The sequence below is a fragment of the Molossus molossus genome, unplaced genomic scaffold (assembly GCF_014108415.1).
Source record: "Molossus molossus isolate mMolMol1 unplaced genomic scaffold, mMolMol1.p scaffold_m16_p_11, whole genome shotgun sequence".
NCBI classification, from domain to species: Eukaryota; Metazoa; Chordata; class Mammalia; order Chiroptera; family Molossidae; genus Molossus; species Molossus molossus.
This window is the reverse complement of record NW_023425346.1, coordinates 21,297,345-21,323,788: the sequence shown is the minus strand read 5'-3', so window position 1 is coordinate 21,323,788 and position 26,444 is coordinate 21,297,345. Positions and strand designations below refer to the sequence as shown.

The 26,444-nt window shown below is 40.4% G+C and overlaps 1 protein-coding gene and 1 pseudogene across 1 annotated transcript in view; one reads left to right on the top strand and one right to left on the bottom strand.

The window, feature by feature from the left end:
- Window positions 1–26,444, bottom strand: part of THSD7B (thrombospondin type 1 domain containing 7B) — an 848,907-nt gene that overhangs the window by 162,717 nt on the left and 659,746 nt on the right. Inside the window, exon 15 of the mRNA XM_036254339.1 lies at window positions 25,512–25,690. Coding sequence (XP_036110232.1) covers window positions 25,512–25,690 — 179 coding nt within the window. The remainder of the gene's footprint in view (window positions 1–25,511; window positions 25,691–26,444) is intronic.
- LOC118625907 lies at window positions 17,685–17,778 on the top strand (annotated as a pseudogene).

Genomic DNA, 26,444 nt, shown 5'->3' with positions numbered 1-26,444 from the left:
CACCCGAGCTTGAAAGACGATTCTTCCTTAGCTCTCTCTGCCTCCAGTTTCAACCCAGCAACACACCCTGTAAATCCTGTCTCTGAGTATCCATCCCAGTCCTACTGACAGCTCACTGTTCCCTGCCTCCACCAGAGGCCGTGGGCCTGTGCGTGTCCCCCTGCCCCGAAGGCTTTCCTTCTGTTGCCTGTCTGTTAAAATCCTCTTACAGGCTCCACTCAGTTGTTACTTCTCCTCTGAGCGTTTCCCAACTTCATCAGCCATAATAAATTGTTCCCCCTTAGGGCTTCTGAAAATCCACCTCTAAAGAAATAGACAGTAACTATAACTCAGTGAAATAGGTGCTGCATGCAGGGGCCTCCAGGGTAAGAGGTAGACCACCTTCTCTTCGAGTGTACTGATCCTGGCTCAGTGCTCGGCATAGTCAGTGGCCATTCAAGCTCTCTATTGGGAGTAGGGGCTTCAGCTCCCCCATGCACCAGGTCACTAGAGACAGGCATTAGTGATGACTCTGGAGACAAGCTCTCTTGGGTTTTAGTCCTGGATTCATGATTTACTAGCTGTGCAACTAAGACAATTATTTAAACCTTCCTGAAGGTCACTTTCCTCATCTATTAAAAAAAAATAGGCACCATAATAGTACCTTCCCCACAGGATTGGTCCAAGAACTAATTTTAATGGTATGATTCCCTTAAGCAGGAGAGCCACCAGGCAGCAGAACAAATGACAATTCGGTGCAGCTGAAGGCCAAGGGATGAGAAGCTCTAGGTCCCAAGGCATCGGGCTGGGCACACTTCTCAGTCCCAAGTGGACAAAACAAACTCATAGCTTTACCCATGACTCTGCCACTTAATAACTCCCCCCTCTTTCTCCCTCGTCAAAGTGTTGTAGAACCAGAGCGCCTTGCAAAGCTTTTATGTTCCAGGAGTCTGAGATACAATTCATCCGTATTTCAGAAAACCTCAGCTGTATTGGGCATACATGTCTCTTATACTCTTCCTTCTTTCCCCTCCTTCTTGTCGTTTCTGTTTTGGAACAAGGTAAGAAGTTGGAACACAATCAAGGTGGAAAGGGTAGTTCTGAGAAGTACAAGCGAAGGAACGAAAGCCCTAAATGGAAGCTGGAGAGAGCTAATGAGCCTTTCAGCTGGGAAAGCTACTTCCAGAATGTCAGTTATAACTAAAAATGCAGTTTGGAACACCCAAGCCCAGGACTAGCTATACCAGCATTTCTCAAACTATATCCCATAGATCTCCTGTGATTACTCACTGGGGGTTTGATGATGAAATACGTTTAGGAAATATAACAATATATTCACCCAGTGACCTAGAGATTTATACTGTTTACTAGAAGTTTTATAAATAAATAATTTAGTTCAATCCTATGTTTTTGAAAATTATTTTATGAACACAAAATTTTATACAATTACCTCTACCCTTAGAACATTAATGCATTTATTAGTGAATATGTAGAATATAGTTGGAAAGGTGGTCTACATTAATAACTAAGGCAGTCAACAGTTTTATATGCAAAAGTTTTACAGTATCTCTGTAAAATTATATATACTTCCCACTATCCTTCACATGGTTAAACTTTCAATTTTTTAAATTTATTAATGCACTTAAATTCAGCCTCTTCTGATACTAATGAAAAACTCTATTTGAATTATAATTAATTGGAAAGTTCTTGAGATTTGCAATTTAGCTTAATCAAGATAGCATATGGCTAAGCTCTTACACAGAATGCTAGCTCCAGTATCCCAAAGGAAGTGCACTATCAATTTTAGAGGCATTGTTCCTGAGAGCCCTTGGTTGTGTGAAGATGCAAACAGGACCTGCTATTTATGTGATCTTTGTTTATTTATTTATTTTTATCCTTACCTGAGGATAATTTTTTAAAATTAATTTTAGAGAGAGGAAGTGTGTAGGGAGGGAGAGAGAGAGAAAAAAACATTGATTGGTTGTTTCTCATATGTGCCTCAGGGGGATCAAAACCACCACCCACATATGTACCTTGACTGGAAATTGAACCTGAACCTTTTGGTGCATGGACGACACTCAATCATCTGAGCCACTCAGTCAGGGCTGTGATCTCTGATTTCTTTTTAATTTTTTTATTAATGTATTTTTGTTACAGATGTTTCTCCTTTTCCCCCCATTGATACCCTTCTCCCGACTCCCCCCCGCCCCCAGTAGCATTGTTGTTGTCTATGTCCATGGTTACGCATATATGCATGTTAAGTTCTGTCTTCCCCCCACCCCCTCCTCTGAGGTTTGTCAGTCTGTTCCCTACTTCTATGTCTCTGGGTCTATTTTGTTCATCTGCTTGTTTTGTTCATTATATTCTAAAAAACTATTCCTATTTAGGGGGCTTTAGGGTTGGCAAACTAGATCCCGTAGGCCAAATCCAGTCTATTGTTTGTAAGTAAAGATTTTGGGACCCAGACATGCTAACTTAGTTATTGTTTATGATGCCTTTGCCATCCAACGGCAGAGTCGAGGAGTCCTGACAGTGATGGTGTGGCCTGCGGAGCCTGAAATATTTCGTATCTGAACTGTTTGCAAAAGACGCTTGCTGACCCTGATTTCTAGGGTTATTTTTTTCTTTACATTTTGATGATATCTTTCTAAATGTAATCTTATAGAATTTTTTATCCATATTAATTCAATTTGCCACCTTATCTAATTACAGGACAAAACCTTAAAACTGTCACAGATATAAAATTAAAACATAAAAAAAACCTGGTATTTCTGAATGACCTACAAAAGTTGTGGCAGAAAACAACTTTCTGTGTTTTGAGACATAACTAAGAATTGTATGCATAGTACTTCTGGGAAAATATTTTTTCAAAATCAGAACTTGATTTTTAAATGCTTACGAAGTTATCTCTGTAAAAATATAGATACTTCCCACTATTCTTCACATGGTTAAAATTTTAAGCCTTTAAATTTATTAATGCACTTAAATTTAGCCTCTTCCGACACTAATGAAAAACTCTATTTGAATTATAATTAACTGGAAAGTTCTTGAGATTTGCAATTTAGCTTAATCAAAAGTGAAAATTCTGATCTTTCATGGTGAAAGATAGAACTTCGGAGCAATTGCTCACTGTGTAGAACCCTCTACATGTAAATTAACACAGCCATCAAAAACTGACAGTCATTTTTCTTTTTTTTTTATTGACTTGCAGAATTTGATGAGACCTACATGAGGGCTATGGCAAAGGTCTTGTGTTGATATTTGAAGATAGCATATTGTACTGTTAATCAATATGAGTCTGTGAAAACTTTACAAGAGAACCTGGGCACAACTCTTTTTAAACACTAAGTTGACAACTATGATTTTAAATAGCAGAAGCAAGAATATCTTGAGCATTTCCTGTAGAATCACGAAAGCTAGTCTAATACTGTATCCATACTCCAAGTGTGAAAGAGCATTCCGAAAGAATACAAAAAGCAGTAAGTCTAAGACCTGAACACTGGATGCACAGTTAAACACCTGTGAGCAGAGACTCCAATACGACTGTGAGAAACACACACAGACAGTAGATGACGTCACCAAGCACAATGAGGATACTGGTCTGTGTGGGGAAAAAAAAAAAAAAAGAATACCCAAGAGACTTACAGTTGGATAGAATTACAAAGAGCTAAGAGAAAAAGTGAGTAGAAATGGCATATAGGCCCTTAGAATGACTTACTAACGTGAGCAGTGCGACTATCATTTACTGAGTGCTAGGGTAGCCACAGACTGTGGTACATGACTCTGGTGTAGCATCTTCTCCCAGGTTAATTCAGTCATGTAGATAGTCTCATCACCTTTTGTGATGAGGATGTAGGGATTCTGTGAGTTTAATCTGGCCAAAGGTTAAACAGTAATTAAATGACTGCAAGTCTTAAGACATGGCTACAGGATTCCAGTGCCTGTGACCCTATGACTGTGTCCTAAGACACTGATGGGGAGGCTTACTACTTAGACAAACAGATGGACCGAGCAAGAACGATTATGTTAAAATCTTGATTGTCACCTAAGGTGTCTTTGTTATGAGTTGCGAACTAATACAAACTAATACAAAGCTTGGGGGAGGGGCAAAAGAGCACTTCCTGTGGGGTAACCAGCATTCCCATGCATCCCGGCAAGTTCCTCGGACTGTGTGGTCTCTGTCCTGGGAGAAGACAGTGCCACTGGCAAAGCTGGAAAACCGCAGACCCCAGGGCCTAGACTTGGACAGGTCTGAAATCATTTCACTTCCATGCTCCTGGTCTGATGACGTAAATGAGGTCGGAAATAAACAGGGAGGAGTCCAGGGGGAAGGCTGATGAATGGCACACGAAGAAATTTCAGGAAAACTTTGAAGTTTGCCACAAGCAGAAGACTGAGGAGCAACTTCAGAGCTCTTCATACTCTTCTCTGCAGAAGAATCACAATAGCACGGTGAAGATGTGTACTGACACAGTGAGCCTCACGTCTGGCAGGGAGGGTTTGGGTTATGAGGGAAAACCGCTTTCTGAAAGTGAGGAGCACCTTGGCCAGTTTGGCTCAAGCATTTAGTGCGTCGGCCCATGGACCAGAGAGTTCAGGGTTCAGTTCCCATTAAGGGCATGTACCTCGGTTGCCATTTGTCCCCAGCCCCGGTTGGGGTCCTGTGGGTGGCAACCAGTTGATGTGTCTCTCTCTCTCATCGATGCTTCTCTCTCTTCCTGTGAGGATTAAAAAAAAAAAAAAAAAGTGATGAACAGTAAGAGTTGTAATATCTTGAAAAGAGGTTAAGTAGCATTCTCCCCCCAAATCCTGTAATGTTGTTTTGTAATGGAATTATTATGACTAAGTAAGAAATCTAAGAGGAAAATGCAGTTTCACTGCCTTTTCTCTACTCTCCCCATCCCCTTTCCTGAGATTCTCCACTCATCTTTCCACTCACAAGGTTGTAGTTCGCAAAGCATGGTTTGCAGACACCCAAGAAGTCCTTGGCACATGTCAACAGGGTCTATAGATCAAAACCACTTTATAATAACGATACAGATGTTACTGGCTTTAAAAAAAGACACATGACGTTTGCAATGATATGAAAGCAGTAGTGGGTAAAACTGGCACCTAAAATGAATCAAGGAGGGGTACATCGTTGTACTCGTGGTCATTGTATTCTTCAGCACTGTGCACTTGATTACACCTCTTGATACTACGCTGCATGATTGATTTTGAAGCGTGCATAAAACACTTCTACTGCACACCAAGGTCAGATGGTTCTCACAATGAAAGGCACTTGTGCAGCTCAGTTGTAACACTAGCTCCTTTGATGATGAAACATTTCACTTAAAAGAACATCTTGTAGAAAAATAATGATTATGCAGACTTCAATATTTAGCAGATAATTTCTCCCAAAATAAAGTGAGTCTGTCACTTAAGGCAAGTAAAATATCTAACAGTATTTGTTTGCAATGATAAATGTAAGTCTCAAGCAAAAATAAAAATAAAAATAAATTGTATTTGTCCATCATAATGCTTCAGAGCTTTTCTGATAAGATCAGAGGTGATATTTTTTAAAAATTGGTTTTTTTAGAGAGAGAAAGGAAGAGATAGAAACATGGAGGTGAGAAATATTGATTGGCTGCCTCCTGCACGCCCCCTACTAGCAATCGAGCTTGCAACCCGGGCATGTGCTCTGAGAATCAAGTCGGGGCCTCTCAGTCCAGGGATAATAATGCTCAGTCCACTGAGTCTCACTGGCCAGGCCAGAGGTGATATTAATAAGAATGAATTTTTGATACTATGTAGTGCAATGTTAACATTTAGGCATATAATTCATTCAACAAATATGCTCCAAATGATCAATGCATGAAGTTACAAAATAGTGCATGGGTTAACAATATATTCAAAGCACCAGATAGCCTGGTAGATTTTAATGTAACAGAGTATCAAGTGCATTATGATTTCAGATTCCATACTGCAACTAAACTGAAAAACTACAACTTGTCAAGTTTTGCAACAGTTTCAAAAACTATCCAAGGTTATCTAAAAAGATCTACTAAAAAAAGCCTCTGTTTGCTGCCATATATCTGTGCAAGGCTGGAATTTCTTCATATACTTCACTGAAACAACCCATTGTGAAAGGCTGAACACTGGAGCAGAGATGAGAAGTCAGCTATCTTCTGTGATTCCAGATACCAAAGCAATTTATAAGCATATAAAACAATGCCATTTTTTAAAATTATTTTTTGTTTTAGAATATAACATTATTTTTAATAAAAGTATTATTAATGTTAGCATGTAAAAAATTTAACTTCAATTATATTCTTTTAAAAATAAAAAAATCCTTTTTAAATTTCTAACTTAATATTTTTAAATACTTCTTTATTGCACTAAGTGTGCTTACAACATATAGCTGGCTTTGCTTTTAATTTATTTTTATTGTTGAAAGTATTACAGATGCTCCCCATTTTTTCCTCCATACATTTCTAAACTTCAAGTTTTAGTAGAGTAAATGTAGATAAATACAAATCCCGGAAAAAACAAAAGGTCTTTGAGAGGTCATTACTTTTTAAGAGAGTAAAGGCCCTGACAATCAGAAAAGTTGATAATCACTGTTTTAAGGGCACTTTCCTAAAAGACTTTTAGATAAAACTCTCCCAAATCCCTTCCTATTTCAACTGAAATAACTTAATATGTTCCACAGATTTTACTTTCTGGCATTAAGACAAGCAATGAATATTCCTGAGCACCTATTCTGGGCCATGAAAAAGGCAGTCTGCAATGGACAGGAGGAAGGCGACTTAGTCAAGGGCTGCAACCCAAACACCTGCAGATTCTCAGCATGTGACATAAATAACTAATCTCTAAGAATTAAGCCTTTTCTATTTTCTTGAAACTTTCCACATTATTTTTCTATCATTTATGTTATCATGTTACCACCCCCCCCCCCTCCGGGGATCGGGCCCACAACCTGGGCATGTGCCCTGACTGGGAATTGAACCAGTGGCCTCTTGGTACGTGGGTCAAAGTTTAACCACTGAGCCACACCAGCCAGGCAAGAAATCCTTTTCCTAAGCCCATGCAGCAGGAGCCAACATGGTAACCATAAAGGCGAAGGAGACTACCCCTGGGAATATCTGGGCAAAGACTACATAGGTTAAGAGCATGAAACCCCGGAAGATTCAGGAAAAGAATTAGATAGGGGGAGGGCACTAGTACAGCCTGGGAAACACCAGGAAAAAGACTGCATAGTTTGAAAGAAAGCTTGCCCCTTCCCAAACTCAAGAAAATATAATTAAAGCTGAATAAAGGCTCATCTCGGGGGGGCAGCTACACAGGCTGGATCATGGCCTGGGCACCATGGCGTCTTGGCAGCAGAAGTAAAGATGGGAAAATGAGGCACAAAGAAGTAACTTGCCCAAGGTCACACAGTTAAGAATTATGGTTCCAGCCCTGACCAATGTGGCTCAGAGGTTAGGGTGTTGGCCTGCAGACCAGAGAATCCCAGGTTCGGTTCCCGCTAAGGGCATGTACCTCGGTTGCAGTTTGTCCCTGGCCCCGGTTGGAGTTGTGTGGGTGGCAGCCACTAGATGTGTCTCACATCATTGTTTCTCTCTTTCTCTCCCTCCCTCCCTTCCACTCTATCTGAAGATAAATGCAAAAATGTCCTTGGGTAAGGATAAATTAAAAAAAAAAAAATGAATTTTCAATTTTGATTCCAGCCTGGAGCAGAGACTGAGCTGGACTATTGGAGTCTTGGGTTCTGGGGCTAATGGCATTGCAGCTGTGGACCCTGACCCTTCCGGGCCCGGTTTCACAAATGTAGGCCTGGGGCCCTGGAAGCGAGACTTCTGCAGCCAGATGGAGCTGAACCATGGTGGGTGAGACAGATGTGGTGTATGGGGGCAGATCGACAACAGACAATGTCCATGACAACGTAAACCAGCTTCTGCTGCTGGACCCGCCAGGGAAACACCTCGTGGAGTGGCGCAGTTTTTCAAGGACACTCTAATAAATCTCACAGCTATTGCTCAAATCCTCCTTTGCAAGTGTCCCTGAAATGCTTTTCCTGCGACACTGCAAGAACCTATTTCCAGACTAGACTTTCTCTAGTAACAGCAACATGATTAAAAATGATGTTAGTAATAACAGCAATCACATAGAATGCCTCACACACACTAGGCATTATATTAGGTCCATGGAACACATGATCTGAACAGCATTCATGCTTTCAGATGTTTTTTGCATCTATGGGAAACGTTTGGAGCTCAACCATCAGTTTTCACATAGCCAGGCCTCTTTGTATTATTCTTATAAACCAGTCAGTTGACCCTTTTGCATGATGGGTTGACTGTAGTAAGTTAAAGTATGTCCGTGTAGATTAGAACAATTTCTCTGGTCTGTGGAGGAATTAAACCTTAGTACAAGCTGTAATCAACTAAGTCTGTTCCCCATATTGATTCCAGGGTGTTCATTCAGTAACAGGTTCTGGGCAAGTGAAACTTGACCCCTTCTGAGTAACATAGGCATTGGGGATGAAACTCTTCTACTTCTATGCCAGTAAAGTATCATCTCTTGATTATGACTACTTTTACAGCTTTTCTATAACATCTTTAAATGGTATTCTAGATGGGCTATAAACTAGTTAATCAGAATAAATTAAAATTTGTACTTCGTACTAAAATGTAAATTAATTGTATGTTTTCTCCCCAACCTAACCATTTTAAACATCTGGTATATATATATATACATTTTTTTTACTGCTTCATTCACTCTAATGGTGATAATTTTAACAAGTTGTTGGAACGACTTTTCACTTCCTCATAGCAATCCAAGGGATGCGCTAATGTGTCAGCATCGAAGCATCTCTTACAAACTCATTAGCGAAACAACCGGCCCTCCTTGGTTCATCACAAAGTAAAACAGAGCAGAACGTTGTCATCTGCCCGTTGCCAAGCAGACAATGAAACCACTGGCCTTACTGTGAAAAAAAGTCCAGGTTCTCAAGAATTAAGGGCATTAAATACAGATAATTAATCTTCTCACTGCCACATTTTAGACGTTCGAATATCAATTTTCACCAGCTGTGGTAATTTCTTTTGTAACATCTGCTAGGGTAGAAAAGATGCACAGTGACTGTACTTAAGCACAGTCATAACTTTTTTTTTAATGAGTTAAGGCCAACAGAATTATGGGAAATCCACAACTTACAAATTATATAAATTATATAAAGATTGAAAGTGCTCATAGCTTACTTTTAATTAAGTAATAAGCCAGAGCAGATTTTTCAGTAGTTTTGAATATTGTGCATTTTAAATGACAGGCAATAACTCAAGAAAAGAGAATCATATATTAGGTTCAAAATGTTCTTATTTCATTTTTACACTCTAAAGCACTTTCTAGTCAGTTTCCCTTAGTTCTTTGCCATCTCTATGTAACATTAAATAGCTAATTTTACCAATTGTTTCTACACAATTATCCAGTATTTTGTTTAGTTATTTTTATTGTTTGGTTTCCTAGACATAGAAGACTTCTAGTCTAATGTTTACAATTCAGGGAGGCGGATGAGTAGAATCCAGATATGGCTACAAAGGTTTATATTCATGTTAAATGTTCCATTTTTATAGATTATTTTCCCTGAAATTTTTTGAATTATTTGTTTCAGATGCATGTAGACATGGCTTTCGTCACTACTTGTAGAAAAAAAAACATTAAAAAAAAACTGAAATATACAGAGTTAGCAATTCAGTTTTTATCAAAAAGCCAGTCTTCTTTTCACCAAAAAGGGAAGAAGGAACCACACTGATACAGCAGAAGACTGGATCAAAGCCCCCCCTCTCAGTCTAGGTGCGAGGGCTTGACTCAGCTGATCTAGGTGCTAGCTCTGAGTTATAAATGTAAGCCCCATAAAGAAGCCCTAAGAGCAGTATATAAAAGGCCAAAAATGGAATCTGAACGCAAAGTATCTAAATACACATCATCACTATGACAAAAGTACCATGGACTGGTTGGCTTCCAAACAACAGAGCTTTATTTCTCATAGTTCTGGGGCTGGGAGGTCAAGGTGGTGGCAGCCCAGTCCCTTGGAGGAAGGTCTAGGTCGCTCTCTGGGGTCTCTTTTATACGGATTCTAATACCATGAGTGCTTCATCCTCATCATATCCCCAAAACCCCCACTTCAACCATCACAATTGGGAATTAGGGTCCAACATGAACTGTTGGTGGACACAAACATTCAGTCTATAGCGCTCGGAGTATTCTCCAATGACTCTAAATCTACTCAGAGAGAAGATGTAGTGCTTCCACCAAGTTGGAAAGTTTACCCATACATAAAAATGCATGTACCTTTAAGACATTTTTTTTTTTTTTTAATTTTAGTGACGGAGCAGCCCTTGAACCCGGACAAATACATATCAATCAGAACATTACCAAGGAACTACATGGGCATCGATATTAAACCAAGCCCTAAGTGTATGATGTCTTCTTGCTTTGCATTTTCTAAGCTCCCTCCCTCACCTATTCTGAAAGTATCATCCCCCAGGGGTCTTTTAATTTTAAAGCAACTCTAAATATTTTTAAACAACCCTATATCTAAATTTATTTTTTTATTATTTTTTTTATCCTCACCCGAGGACATTATTTTATTTTTTGTTCAGGTAGAGAGGAAGAGAGAGAGAGAAACATCGATGTGAAAGGGACACATCGAGTGGCTGCCACCCGCAACACCAACCAGTGCTGGAGCAAAAGTGCAACCGAGGTACGTGCCCTTAGCGGGAACCGAACCCAGGTCTCCCTGGGCCACAGGCCGATGCTCTAACTACTTAGCAAAACCGGCCAGGGCGTATATCTAAATTTAAATATATAAATCGCCTTAAAGGAGCAATATTCACTGGTATTTTTTTCCCCATAAATATGAGCTCTTCATTTTTATGCAAAATGATATTCAGCTCTCCTGATCCCTGCCATCTACTCTCACTACAAACTGGTGTCACAATGATCAACGGTCTATAGGTTTACTTGGGTTGAAACATTCCGGAGGGATACAAAGGGGGTTTCAGACTTGCCTTTCTCCATTAGTGTTGTTATGAACCCTCACCAAGATGTGCATAATTCCAGTTTGCTTTTAAATTATTGGTGAAGAAATAGAAAGGTTTGCATGGGTTACATAGAACATGGAAAACAGGAGATGCATGGTACAGAAATATACAGCTTTCATTTCAAGTCTGCTTATTTAACAGATGGAATGAGGCAGTGGAAGGTTGGTTATGCCAAATAACTTGCAAAATGGAATGATAACATCCTGAAGAAAAAGTAGCATCATGGAGGAGCTCTAGTCAAGGTCATTCGTATACTCAGAAGGAAAATATTTGGTCACTCTTCTCAACACAAAAAAGACTTTCTGACATTCGATTAAAAACCTTGCTTAACTTTTCTATCCCAATGTAAGTCTGAAAATCTTACTAAAAGCTAATGATGCTTTGCCCTGGCCAGTTTGGCTCAGCGGTTAGAGCGTCAACCTGCAGTCCTGAGAGACCCGGGTTTGGTTCCCGCTAAGGGCATGTACCTTGGTTGCAGTTTGTCCCTGGTCCTGGTTGGGTTGTACGGGTGGCAACCACTCGATGTGTCCCTTTCATGTCGATGTTTCTCTCTCTCTCTCTCTCTCTCTCTCCCTCCCACTCTATCTGAACAAAATATAAAAAAAATGTCCTCGAGTGAGGATAAAAAAACAAACAAAAACTAATGATGCTTCTATTAAATTAGATGTCAAAGAGAATAAAATGAAGAGTATAGAGTGGGCATTTTGGTTCACTTCTCATCATGCACTTCGCCCCAGAAGATCAGTCTCGAAAGGGCTCCCCTCTGGTGCAGCAGCATTTTCAAGTGTGATCTGCAGACCAGCAGCCATAATACCATCTGGGAACTTAAGATTGCTCTCTCTATCCCCAGTTCCCCAGATCTACTCAATCAGAGTCTGCATTTTAGTAAGATTTGTCATGTGAGTCATATGTACATTCAAGTTTGAGAAACACTGCCCAACCACACCCTGTCTCATGAGTGGATTTCAGGTGTGCCTAATACAAGGATGTCCTGATCTCACAGAGCCTAAGGTCTCAGACCATTCACACAGCCCAATTTGCCAGATAAATATAGATGTCTGCATGTGTCATGAACTTTAAAAAACAAAAGTTTGGGGAGTACTTGTTTGAGTAATCACGTTCATCTGTGACTCCTTCCAGAAGTTAGTTTAGGAATGCACACAGAAGCCAACCTCAGCCAATGAGGTGTGAGGTGAAGTCGTTCCAGGAACCAGGGAGACTACGGAAATGTTCTTTGTTTCTAAGATCGCCAAAGGACAGGTTATCAAGAGGCTACGCTGAACCTGCTGCTGACAGTCACCTTGCTCACATCCTGAGAATGAAGCCAATGCTGAAGATGACAGCAGAAAGACGGAAAGAAGCTATGTCTTTTATGACACTGCCGAGCCACAGAAGCCACCAACCCCTGAGCCTGCATTAGCACTTTATTACTCATTATAGGACACAGTGTATTTCCTTACTGTTTCAGCCAATCAGGGATGAGGCTTCTGTTGGTTGCAAATCATCCTAATATACAAGACGAATAGGTAATTTTGCTGATTGAGTTTAAACTGGTTCCGTGTGTTTTTAAAAATGTAAAGCGGTTCTGATGCCATGAGCATCTAGGGTGCTACCATCCACACTCCGAGCCATCCACGCACTCGCTGGAGTCCCCAGGAACGCAGGTTCCCAGTGGAAACCTTGAGCAATATCTCGTCCTGGCACATTGCTGTTCTCAGTGTGTTTGCTGAAAGAATGGAAGAATGAACGAAGGAGGCCACAGGTGCACAGAATCAAAGAGGCCTTTCAAAATATTTACTTACCTTTAATTCCATTTTGTTTCCACATCTCTCTTTGAAAGCTACCAGATCTCATTAATAAACTGCTGTTGCTAAGAGTCTCTCTCCACATCACGCACTTTCCCAATTTTACCCACCACATTACATTTCTGTAGGTCTCCTCCCAATATCCCTAAATATGTAGCATGAGGATTTACATGTGATATTTGTTAAATAATGCAAAATAAAATATATATATACCACCACATTATACCACTCCAAACCATAGGTTCATCGGACACCTTATGTTTTACTTTTCTACGTATTCAGGGATAGTTCCGCAGCCACCAGCTAAGTATCCTCGTGGCTGAGGAAAAGGCAGTTGTCAGAGGCCACATGTTCAGTTAAATCATCTCCGCAAAGAGGCCACTTGCTCATGGTAAATGCCACTTGCTTTTACTCATGCTGAGAGAGTCGCTGTAGCAAAAGGAAATGTTGCAGGATGCGTCAGCGTGCCCTCACCTGTTCTCCTCAGAGGATAACGAACACGTAGTGACATCCGGGTCACTGGCCTTGCTTACTGCACTCACGTTCATTTGGCTGGAGGAGGTGTTCAAAGAGGAAAGGAACAGCAATGCACAAGAGGCAGGGCCCTGTGCTAGTCCCCAGGTAGGTGTCCAGGCCCTTCCCGGAGCCCGTGACCTCATTTACCAGATGGTGGGGGTACATGGGACAGCAGTTCTCAGTGCCCGGTGCACGTTAGACAATCCCCACCTGAGGATTTTTTTATTATTATTATTTATTTATTTGGTACATGCCCTTAGCAGGAACCAAACCCGGGACTCTCTGGTCCACAGGCCGACGCTCCAACTGCTGAGCCAAACTGGCCAGGGCTCACCTGAGGATTTTTAAAAACATAGACAACTGGATCCCACCAGCCTAATGTCTGATTTAGTTGGTCTGGGTTGGGAGCAGCGATGTCAAGTATCCGCAGTAAATCGGATGTGACTGAGAACAGGTGAGACAGACTTAGGTTTCTCCCAGGGGCCGATGGGCTCACACAGTCCTCCTGGGACTCCTCAGCTGAAGGCGGGCCCCCTCTGTCACGCACAGAGAATGCCGCCTGAGAGCCACATGCTGGTCCCACTCTCCTGTCTCCACTTACCCCCCCCTCCAGGCAAGCGAAATGGTACTGGTACCAGCCACGATACAACACGACACACAGGGCATTAAGGAATAAAAGAGGATATAGGTCGTGTTCTTCTGAAGCCTTCTGAATGCTCTCATTTCAACCTCATGAATCAGGGCCTGGCTCGGTTTCTGACCCATACTTACCCTTTCCCATCACCTTGGTCCAGCAGCCATGAAGGGCATGAAATCAGTTTCAGAAAAGACCAGATGAGACTACACAGCCAGATGATTATAAATCAATTTTACTCCAAATGTGACTACCTAAAGTGTACATCCATCAGACCATTGGGCTGCAGTAAAGTATCTTTTTATTGGGAAAAAATTGACTTCCGATTATGACATAGCACAGACAACACACTACCCTCAGTACACACAACCACCTGAGCAACTTCAATGCCTCTCACTTGAAACCACATGGGGATGATACCAGTACACACTTCCACTGCACTCTGGCTACATTTCAGCTGTCAGGATCTGTATCTCTGTGCCTGTGAGCTTTTCCAGAAGACGAAGGCTGCCTATGCTTAGCCCACAGTGTATAGCCTTAACATTCCTCTCAACCAGGAACTTCCAGAAATGTCCCCATGAATATTCCTGCTTCCTGGCCCTTCAGGTCCAATAAATCTGGGACACGTGTTTTGTCCAGTCTCCGAGAACTCCCCGCAAGCTGAGCCGTGGTGACTATGAGACATCTCTTATTGGTTTCTTCCCTGCCCTGCAACACTTCTCAGTCACTTCCCCAAGAGTGTGCCCAGCACAATTCTTGCTTTTGAATCCTGTCTCAGGTTCTGCTTCCAGGAGAACCCAACCTAAGACAGCACTATTATCAGCTTTCAAGGTGCTCATCAGAAACCGGGCAGTATAACTGTTTTGAAGGTGGCAAAGAGAGCCAAAAATTGAAACCAAAAATACATGAGAAAACCATACAGTAGGAAAAGGAGACCCAAGAAAAGGTGAGAGAGGGGTGTGGGCTGGGGGAGCAAAGCATAGTATTAAGTAGGTAATCAGATAGGACTCATTCAGAAGTTAAAAATATATAAATACAGTTGCAGTTGACATGTCCTTTTAAATAACAAAAAAACACAACATTTTGGATCAATAATAACTTCAATTCCATTGTGTTCCCATGTTCTAAAAACAGAGCAACACAACTCTGTTTGCCATTCTAACTAATAACACATGGTCCCTGCCAGCCCCCATTTCAAAGATAGTACATTGGAGGGTTGGCTTAATTCAAACTTCTTTCCTAATACCACTATTCAACTTACTTTCAGGTCTAAGGGTGACAAGATTGTGTCTACTAGGGTGGAAGAGGGCTTTGTACAGCCCTTCTGCTGTTTTGGAACAGTCTTTGAAAGCAGACTTCGCAGTTGGCTCCTTACTTGCTTTTGGAGATAAGCATGGTGTCCCTTACCTTGTTATCTAAGAGAACGATTTCTCTTCAGGGAAGAAAGGAACACCTTCAATTTGCTTATGCTTCACTGACAGTGGGGCATGATTTTAATCCAATGTCGAGGGAACCTGATAAGTAGCTTCCAGAGAAAGGGCATCGGAGTAAATTCAAATACCTAATTTCATTAGAGAATGTTTGGTGAATTGTGAACTGAAAGGCAATTTCTGTTCAAAGACACCAAGTTGGACATCAATCAATTTATTTATATGATCATCCTGAGAAGGTAAAATTATCATTCTTTTTAAAATATAGTTTTATTAACTTTCTTTTTAGAGAGAGAAAAACATCAATGTAAGAGGGAAACATTGATTGACTGCCTCCTGCATGCCCCCCACTGGGGGTCAAGCCCATAACCCAGGCACGTGTCCTGGACAGGAATTAAACTGGGGATCTCTCAGTCCAGGGGACCAAGCTCAATCCACCGAGCCACACGGGGGATGAAATTATCCTCCTTTATTAAAAGCCTGTCTGAGGGCTGATAAGGAGATAAAGACAGTGGGGCGGGGGGGGGGGGTCCTCCTCCTGGCTCAGCAGCAGGTTCCCTGGCCTGAAGGCCTGGCTGACTCTGAGCTCAGAGAACGTGGCTGGAACCAGGTGATGAAATCTCTTACAAACTGCATTATGGAGTTTGCACTTTATCCCAAAGGTAACAAGAGATCGACCCATGAAAGACTTTTAAGTATGAAGAGATTTGTGGCTTAGAAAGTCCATGGAGACTGCTGTGTAAGGAACAGAGTGGGGGTGGGAAGAGGCGACTAGACACAGAGAAAATGATGGTCATGATGGTGTTCAGGAGAGGTGAGCAGAGCCCCGCAGTGAGGGGTGCTCGTCCATGTTCTCTGTGGAAACAGAGAGGCTTGGGAGCCAGGAGCAGTCATTGCCATCAGGAGAAGTGCAGAAGCACATGTTGAATGCATCCAGGTGGCTTTCCCACCTTTTCATAGTCACACAGGTCACAGGTCAAGTCATCATCAAGACTTATATAGTATCTGTATTCAGAGAGACCTGTGATACTTTACAAGTTAAAATGAAATGCCAATTATCTACTGAAGCTGAATATATGCCTGTCCTAGGAGCTAGAAATTCTACTCTTAGGTATGTACCCAATAGAAATGCACCATCTGAGCACCAAGGGCAGCTACAAGAATGGTCAGAGCTGTGTTATTCGTAATGGCTCAAACTGGGAAAGCATCAAATGTCCATCCATCAACAATAGAAATGGAAAAAACTTGGCCTGCACAACAACATAATGGAGAAAATGTGGCCTGTGCAACAACATAACGAGGTATGTACAAGCACATAACAAAGTGATAAAGATGAACAATGTTTACTACACATCACAACATGGCCAAATCCCACGAACAAGCTAAGGAGGAAAACCAGCAGACACACAAGAGTACAGTGCTCAGAATCCATTATTAAAGGTTGTGTTTGCTTAAACTACTTTAGAGTGTCAGCAGTCTGAAAAGGAGTTCTCCATGGGGGGAGGACATGCGGGAAGGAGCATCGAGGGGCATCTGAGACACTGATAATGTGCAGTCTGCCCTCCATATCCAAGGTTCCACATTCAGATTCAAGGAACCACCATGCATCAAAAACATTCGGGAAGAAAGTTCTGTAGTTGCTGACGTGCTCTAGGTAGTTAGGCCTATGGTGGTTGCATCTGTAATGAACACATACAGACTCTTTTTTGTCATCTCTCTCTAAAAAATATAGCATAACAACTACTTGCAAAGCACTTATATTGTATTAGGTATTATAAGTAATCCACAGATTATTTAAAGTATATGGAAGGATGTACGTAGGTTATATGCAAATACTACACAATTTTATATAAGGGATTTGAGCACCCATGGATTTTGGTATCCCAGGAAGGTCTTAGAACTGTTATTTCTTGATGTGGGTGGTAATTGGATGGGAAGGTTCACTTTGTGAAAATTCAGAGAGCTCTACCCATAATGATTTGTGTATCTTTTGCTTACACTCCTCAATAAAAACATTTATATAAAAATCCAAAGAATCACAAATTCATAGGAAATTAGTTATAAATATGTAAATAGTTATTCCTTTTTATTACGAGAAAAATCGCAATGCCAAATACGTTGTTTAGAAATAAAATAAAACAGACTTCCCATAGAGGAAGCAGTGACAACAGCTTTTATGATGCCTCCAAGCTGAGTTATTACAACTAAATTATATCCCTTTAAATGTTTCAGCAGCGTGCTCGCATCGGCGGCACATTTACTGAAATTGGAGTGGTGCAGAGAAGATTAGCAAGGATGACATGCAAAGTCGTGAAGGCTTCCACTTTTTAAAAGTAGTTTCATAGACAGATGTAAAAAGAGAATCAGTCTGCAGACTTTTGTTCTAGAAGGAAATATGGTATAAGTAAAAGCAAAGTGAATTTGAAACAAATTATGTGTTAGAGACCAAGGAAAAATAATCCTACCTAACACATGTCAAGTACTTGCTATATGTCAAGCAAGGAGATAATATTTATTTTCATTTTATATTAATGCGACAATCTTATGAGGTAGTTGCCATTGTTATACCCATTTGACAGATGACAAAACTGAGACTTGGGAAGGTTAAAACATTTTCTCATGTTCCCACAGCCAGTAGATGACAGGGCAGTATTTGACCTCAGATCTGATTGACCCTTGACCCCTTATATTCATCAGTGGGTGCAAGTGGGCAAGTCATCTCACCCCTCTAAGCCTTAGACTCGTTGTCTATAAAATGGGAGGGTCCTCCCAGGTTTGCTTTGATGGCAAACTGTGGTTGTGTTCCTTGTTTACATTGGAAAAGACAGGCTGAGCAACTGAAGACGAACTATTTTGGAGCTAAATTCAGTGGACGTGGTAGCCTCGGCAACAAGAGTCTTCATTCTGGCATGTTCACCAAGGCGCCGAATGCGAAGAACCAGCAAGGACAACCACTGTTAACAAATACACGTTCCTGGAGCCACGGTGACTGTACTGACCAGTCTTCAGAGCAGGGGCCTAGGAAACCTTTTTATACCAACTTTCCTCCAAACCAGTGACTTTTCTATTCTTATGATCAGTAAAGCTTTTGAAAAATTAAACAGCAGATATCAAAAGATTTAGACAAGCTTCTAAGAGAGACTGTTTTTATCTTAACTCTTAAGTCATGTAGAAAATGTAAATCAAGCCCTGACTGGTTTTGCTCAGTGGTTAGACCATCAGCCCTTGGACCAAAGAGTTGTGGGTTTGATTCTAGTCAAGGGCATGTACCTCGGTTGTGGTTCCATCCCTGGTCCTGGTCCTGGTTGTGTGGGAGGAAACCAATCAATGTATCTCTCTCACATGAATGTTTCTCTTTCTCTTTCTCTCTCCCTCGCACTTTAAGGGAAAAAAAAATGTAAATCAAAATCCAACAAATGCTGTTCTGCAGAATCTACCATAGGATTTTGTTGGGATCTAGATAATTGGTTTTCTGGTCATTTCATAGAGGGAAAGGCTTGAAAGTCTAAAGGGTACAAATTTGAACCTGGTAGACAAATCAGTCCCGGGGATATAATCACAGCATAGTGATTCTGGTCCATGGTAACTTATTACAAACTCCCAAGTGGCTAAGAGACTAGATCTTAACTGCTCTCACCACACAAAAAAAGAAACGATGTCATGTGACCTGAGAGATGCATTAGATAATGCTATGGTAGTAATCACACTGTAACATATAAATGTATCAAATCAACACACTGTACATCTAGAACTTATATAATGTTACATGTTAATTATATCTCAATTAAAAGAGAAGTAGCACGCTATTTAGAATCTTAATTTTACATAGGTCTTAAGCAAATTTTTTTTTTTTTTTAAAGAAGGTGCTGCACTCTTCATCAGTACACCATTTCATTTTCTAACAAGAATGTGTAGGCTTGGCTGGGTACTCAGTAGGTTTGAGCATTGTTCTGTGCACCAAAAGGCTGTAGGTTCAGTTCTGGTCAGGGCACATACCTAGCTTGTGGGCTTGATCCCCAGTTGGGTGTGTGTACGGGAGGCAACCGATTGATGTCTGTGTCTGTCTCTCTCTCTCTCTCTCTCTCTCTCTCTCTCTCTCTCTCCTTCTCTCCCTCCACATTTCCTTCCTGTCTCTAAAATCAATGAAAAAACATATTCTCAGGTGATAGTGTTTAGTATAACCAAATGCTTGTGGTTAAAGTCAGATCCATATTCTTTTTTTTTTTTTTTTGCCATTATTTTTTTTATTAATTTATTTTTGTTACAGATGTTTCTCCTTTTTCCCCCCACTGATTCCCCCCTCCTCCTCTCTCCCTGCCCTGTCCCCAGCTTTGTTGTCCATGTCCATTGTTCATGCATACATGCATATAAGTTCTGTGGTTTATCTCTCCCCCACCACCCCCTCTTCTGGGGATTGTCAGATCCATATTCTTTCAAGGTACAAAAAAAGGAGGGATATTTTCATTCAATACAGTTTAAATGATTGGATGGTTCAGAAAAAAAAAAAGAAAAGTAGGTTCTGCCAATATTTTCTCTAGAAAAGTACTCGAGAATTTCTACTTGAAGTACTTGATGAAGAGGACAGTTTTTCAAAATTGCAAACACAGATGATGAGATTTTCTGCTAAGCTGACGCTGTCTAATATACTATTTCAGGAGTTGAAGAGTTCAGGGCCTAAGGATAACATGAGATATGGGAGCACATCCAGAGAATTCCAACGATAAACTGTGACAAAAAGTGCCTACTTCACAATTTTATAGCTATCCCCAGCCCAGCCAGTCCTGAACACTCTGCTTAGGGACAGCATTCGTGACATGTGCCAAGCCATTCGAGTATAGAACATTCTAGAAGAGCATAGAATAACTTGAACAACCACTAAAAGTGAGTTTGAATATATGCAGAGTAGCAACACCCTGTACTTAAAAACACGGTACAATGCAAGACAGAGTGGATAGAAGGTGTAAGAAAATTGCTTCTCATGAATGACTTAGGCAGCTCTCAAGAAAAAGAATCCAAGTTTCCAACATTTTAACAAGCCTGAGAGATATTTGTTTGGAAAGAACAAGAACGGGGTGTGCGTGAATGCGAAGGTGGAGGAGTGGAATCGCCTGAGAAGAAAACAATTTGACAAGGCAAAAACAAAAAAGAAAGAGCGCCTCTCCTCTGAGCTCTCCTCAGCTCCATCAGCACCATGTCACACCTACGAGCAGAGAGCCTGAGTTGGCAGACAGGCACAAAGCACACAGATGGAAGACACTCGCCCTTAGGAGCCATTTCAAGCTACCTCTGAGAAGGGGTGTAGTGTTCCTGGGCTTTGGGATGGTAACTACCACACTGGGAAAAGGTAAAATGCTTTAGGAGTTTCTGCATCCATGAAATCATCTCAAAGATCCCTGAGAACCGCCCAGCCAGTGTGGCTCACTGGATTGAGCATCGTACCATGGACTGAGAGGTCCCGGTTCGATTCCTGGTCAGGGCACATGCCTGGGTTGTGGGCTCAATCTCCAATGGGGGCATGCAGGAGGCAGCTGATAGATGTCACTCACAAAGATGTTTCTATCTCTCTCTAAACAAATCAATAAAACATATTAAAAAAAAATGTCCCTGAGAATAAATCACTCTGCATCCCTTAATTCTATGACATATGATATTTTATACTTAAGCCAAAGGTGAAACCACAAACCCCTACTCCAATCCATGCAAGAGCAGTACACCTGAGTGTACTTAACCTTGGATAGACTGGGCTGCCTTCCATATTAATTCCCCCGAAGACGACTTCTTGCTCCATCACCGTCTAGGGCTCCTGCTGAAGGTGCTAAGTCCAGCATGATCAGGGCAGCGCCAGGGGTGATGTGGTTTAGGTTAGAGCAAGTGTGCGTCTGGCTACTTGAACAGAGGCGGCCAAAACTGGTGAATTGAACTAAAACTGATGGGCCTCCATGTGTTCCTGGGTAAACACACATTCAGACAGAATGACCGGTCTCCTGCTTCTGCGTTCTGGCAAGCTAATCATGAACGGAGCAGCACTGAAACGAGCAAACGCTATCTCTCTACAGAAACCTTTCTCTTCTAAGGAAGAAATGTTCATGCTAAAAATATCTCTATATATTTGAGGGGGGGGGTATTCTTCAAAACATTATTACCCTGCTATGAGAAAGAAAATGCAATGATAAATAAAGTGCATTATACTCATCATTTCCAAATGTAGGCCACTTCTCTTTGGGGAGAAGACACACCTTTAAAACACCAATTGTTTCTAGAGTTCACACATATTTGTGTCCTCTAAGTCTGTTGCAAGCAGACTAAAAACTCTTTAAAATTTATTTAAATGGACAGCATGCATTTGTAAAAGTGTAGGTAGTGAATCTCAGTATAAGATTTTTATTCAAACACACTGTGAAAACAAGATTTGCAACAGATAAGCACAATATAATTTCCTGGAACTCTCTTGCCTTCACTTGTGTGAAGAACTCATAAAGAGATATGTAAGTCCAGTGAAGCTTTAATGTCCCCCTATTTAATCTTCTGTTAAGCAGAATTCCAAAAGAAAAAAAAAATCACAAAAGTATGTAGCACAAGTGCACTTGAATCCACCAAACACGTTACAGACTGTAACAAATTAAAATGTATTACATATTTTATTATGCACAGTAGTGTCAAGAGCATCAACCAATTGATTATCCATTAAACTACAAGTTTCCCTCTTAGATAAGAGCTTTGGGTAAACTGCAGGATGGAGCTATTTAGCATCACAAATATACTTCGCAGAACCTACTCAAGTATTGCTGTCATTTTGGCACTTCTACAGAAAGAACTATCACGCTGATGGGTTTTGGTTTAAAAGGGAGGCTGTTTACGAGAGATTGTAAATATTGATTTTACTAAGAGATTCAGAACATTTTATAAGCTTGTGTAGGTTATATAATACCAACTTTCCCGTGTACATCACTGAGTTAGATTTCAGTGGGGATCTAAACATCCAGGCTTTTCCAGGCAAGTCCTGGAAGATCCTGGGCAATCATAATTCAGAGGTTCTTACTTCTTTCTTCGAGAGCTCATGTTTTTGAGAATTTGAAGGAAAAATCACAGCAAAAGAGACCAGAGTTCTAACATAATTTATATTTCTATGGAACTGTCTGCCCACTAATCGAGAGAGCAGGCTTCCTTTCAAACCAAGCATCCAATGAATGTAATCTGACAATCTACTAAGGGCTTGGATGCTCATAAAAGCAGAAAGACAACCCTTGTCCTCAAAAGGACCTGAGAAGAAACAAAGGAGGAGAATGAATAAGCATATGAGGTATGCTAACATTTATGTAGGCATATTATAATAGGCAATACATACACCAGAGAAAGTTTACCATTTTCTTATGAACAGTATGTTAGGCTCAGCCTGACATATACACTGAGTTCTCCGCATGCACAGGTCTAACGATATGTGCCTCTGTTGCTGATTAATTCGGTTACATGTTTTAAAGCTCTTATGGGTGAATGGATGATAGAGTATTAATATGGTTCCCCAAGTAGGAAAATAAATCTGAGCCTAAAAACCAATTGGAAAGAAGACAAATATCCTAAAGCCAGTAGTAAAATTGAACTTTACAAAAGAGCCTCAAGTGGGTGCCCCTCTAACTACACCATTATTTCCAGCTTAGAAAAACAAACAGTGGTTTCTCCTGAAGAAGCACCATAAATAATAGAAGCTTGGAAATATTTCCTAACTAATGAAAATTCCTGACAACTCCATATATTTTCAAATGAATTAAGAAAATGTGGATAACTCCAAAAGAATTCTATATATAACATAACACACACACAGGAGGTTCTACCATACATAAGAGCAAATACATAACAATGTCACCACAGAGAGATTTCCACAAATATACTTACAGGTATATATGCACTTGCTGTATAAAAGAAATGGCTGAGGAGGGCTTCTTTGAAATTTAGGATTTTTCACATTGGTCTCTTCCCTTGCATTCCCAGACTTACAAGTGAGAGAGAGTGTGTATTACTTATCGCTGTGGTCAATTAACTTATGTTAAAACATAAAGTATGGACTGGGGTGGAGTTTTTTGATTCAACTTTAATCAAGCCGAATACATGCTAGATATCCGAAAGCTCTTTATAGTAGAACACAGGCCACACCAGATTCAACTGCTGATCATTAGATAGATGTCAGGGTTCATTTCTGAGCATCACAACAAACATCTGCCTTTGGAAAAGCTCTAACGACTTTCGGAAATGTCAAGGAAACAGCCCTGCAGACAGGCCCACCTGAACTTCATTTTAATTTAAGGACTTTATCTAAATGACTGTTGAGCTTGGGGTTAGTTTTTAGTTTGTACTACTACTTAAGGTTACAAGTTTTATTATATCGATGAATTGCTTAAAACACGTTTCTTTTAAGTCACAACAGGCTTACAAGAACATTTATTATATTTATACTTTCAAAGCTGATAGACATATTTCTACATATTTGCTGTTGTATACTTAAACTGATGTCTTAAAGTCGATGCTCAAATAAAGTCTTGTTATTCCTTTGATAATTTCCTAGTTCATAACATATATTAAATATAATATTTAATGCCAGTGTTATAAAGACAATTTTCATTGATGCCTTTGAGGATGATATAAGAATTATGATACATTATTTATAACTACAAATTCTTAGTGGTTTTTCCATTTTAAATGCCTAGAAAATCTGAGGGATGGTCAAATAGTCTTCCCACAGAGTATTTACTTAAAGGTCTTCCTTCTCACCATAACCTTGTATTATTCCTTTCTTTGTGTTAAAGAAAGGCTTATCTCCTCAGATTATCTCTGCTCTATCTTCCTCCTATTTTCATTAATCAAATTCCTTCATTTATCTCCCCTTCACCAAACTACTGCACATGTACAGCTTTTTTGCAAACTTAGTATTGATTTTATGACCCTTTGCCTTGTTTTCCCTAATAGGTTTACATTTGCTTTAAGAGAAAACACTGGGTCATTATTTTACCACATAACCTTAACATGCAAGGCACATCGCACTCTGTCCTGTGATAGGACTTAGTACTCGTGTTGGAATGACACATTTTCATGTTTGATGAGTTATGTGCCGTTTGTCAAAACTTAGACAAAAAAGTAGCTAGAGATATTGGTCTTAATTGACAAATGATATCTAAATCCAAGTAGTACTAGACAAGCTATTCAAATTAATTAAAAATAGATGCATGTGTTTCCCCTCCATTAAACAACCGCACAGAAAATCTAATCAAAATGGGGTCAAGATGACAGAAATTAATATACCAGAATTAGTAATACAAGCCTGTGTAGCTCCCTATTAAAGCAGTTCTGGAGTGTAAAGGTCTACAGACCACATAAGACACACTGCGCCTCTTGAAGAACAAAGGACTTTTAACTATCATCATCTTGTTCTGCACCTATTCAACTAAATTAAAAAATATGTATCAGACCTAATCTGATAATCAGTATGCAATTGTGGGAGAAAATTTGGTTCTCTATTATAATGCCTGACTAAATCTTAGACTCTGTTACAGGGGTAAAGCCAACTTGACTTTTTGGGAAACAGGAAGGGAAGGCGCTCAAAAGAGACATGAAGAGCTGAAAACACCGGTGAGGCTGAGGACAAAGGGAAGAATCGCAACGAAGAGTGAGGTGAGGAAAAATCGAACACCATTCTCGAGTATATGATGAGACCGTGATTACATTTATGACCATAAATTAATTGACATTCTCCCAACATTTGTACATATGTGTGTGTGTGTATACACATCATTTTTATAATATCACAAATAATCAAATTATACTTCAAGATTATTTAAAATCAATTGAGTCTAATTTTTGTAAACATTAGTGCTAATAATACCAACATTACCTAGGAACGGCCAAGGCTACTGTTACTAATTGTATCATGTTAATTTCTGCCCGCTGAACCCCTCTTCCGAACTTATGATAACTTTGATGAGCTGCTTGTAACAAGATAATGGCTTCAATTTCAATAGGAAATAATAAAGAGCATCCTCTTTTAGCTTTGTGTTTGAGGCTTCATGCACTTTACCTGATTCTTGAGATCCAGTTTAGGACATGGGCGACCTCCATTGTAAGGTTTTTCTTTTAGCCATTTGGATCGAATTCTCACCCCAATCCCACAGGAGGAACTGCAAGACCCCCAGCTGGACCAATCGCTTAGCTTGCAATCAAATGGGCAGGGGATGACACAGTCTTCTTGAATATAACCTGGAATGAACACAGTGAACAGGAAGGAGAAAAGTCTGATCAAAATGTGTCGATCAAATTCACTTTCTGTTCCATTATCACAGCCCAGACTGCTCAACAATACTGCCACGAAACTTCGATAGTTTTCTACTCAAATAAACAGACAAAAGTTCTCCTGGGTAAATGCCTGTGGGTACATCTGCAATCCAATCTGTGCCATCGTGTACTTCACAGACAATTCTGGGACGGAAGGAGCAGGAAACGTGCACACAGTCCCACTTTCTGATAAGAAGTAATGAGGCAGTTCAGGGCTAACGGTATCACCTCCCCTCAGTGGGCTGTGTGTCCCACTAGTTCTATAATTCCATCTGGAGACAGGTAACATAATAGGGTCAATCTTTCTTAGTGTCTGTGATCTGCAAGTCTTTCACTAAGAAAGCTCTTGATTCTTTCTCTCAGGTACTGAGTGGGGAGGAAGTGGGGAGGAAGAGGACATAGCGTGCACCATGAACTACAAAGAACAGCACATTATTGAAAGGAGAAAGTAGAGGCAGAGTAAAAGGTTGTCTAGCAGGTATTGGGCTGGAGTCAAGTGATACGGTTGAGACGCAGATGTAGGTGTTCTAGCTTTACTTGCTCTCACTCTTGTCCTCAGCCCAGTTCTTGCTACGATCTTTCTCTAGATAATCTCATTATTTAACTAGTACCTCAAATGACCACTGTCAAATATATATTTTGAATTCTGATCTTTCTACTGAGTTCATCCACCCTAATT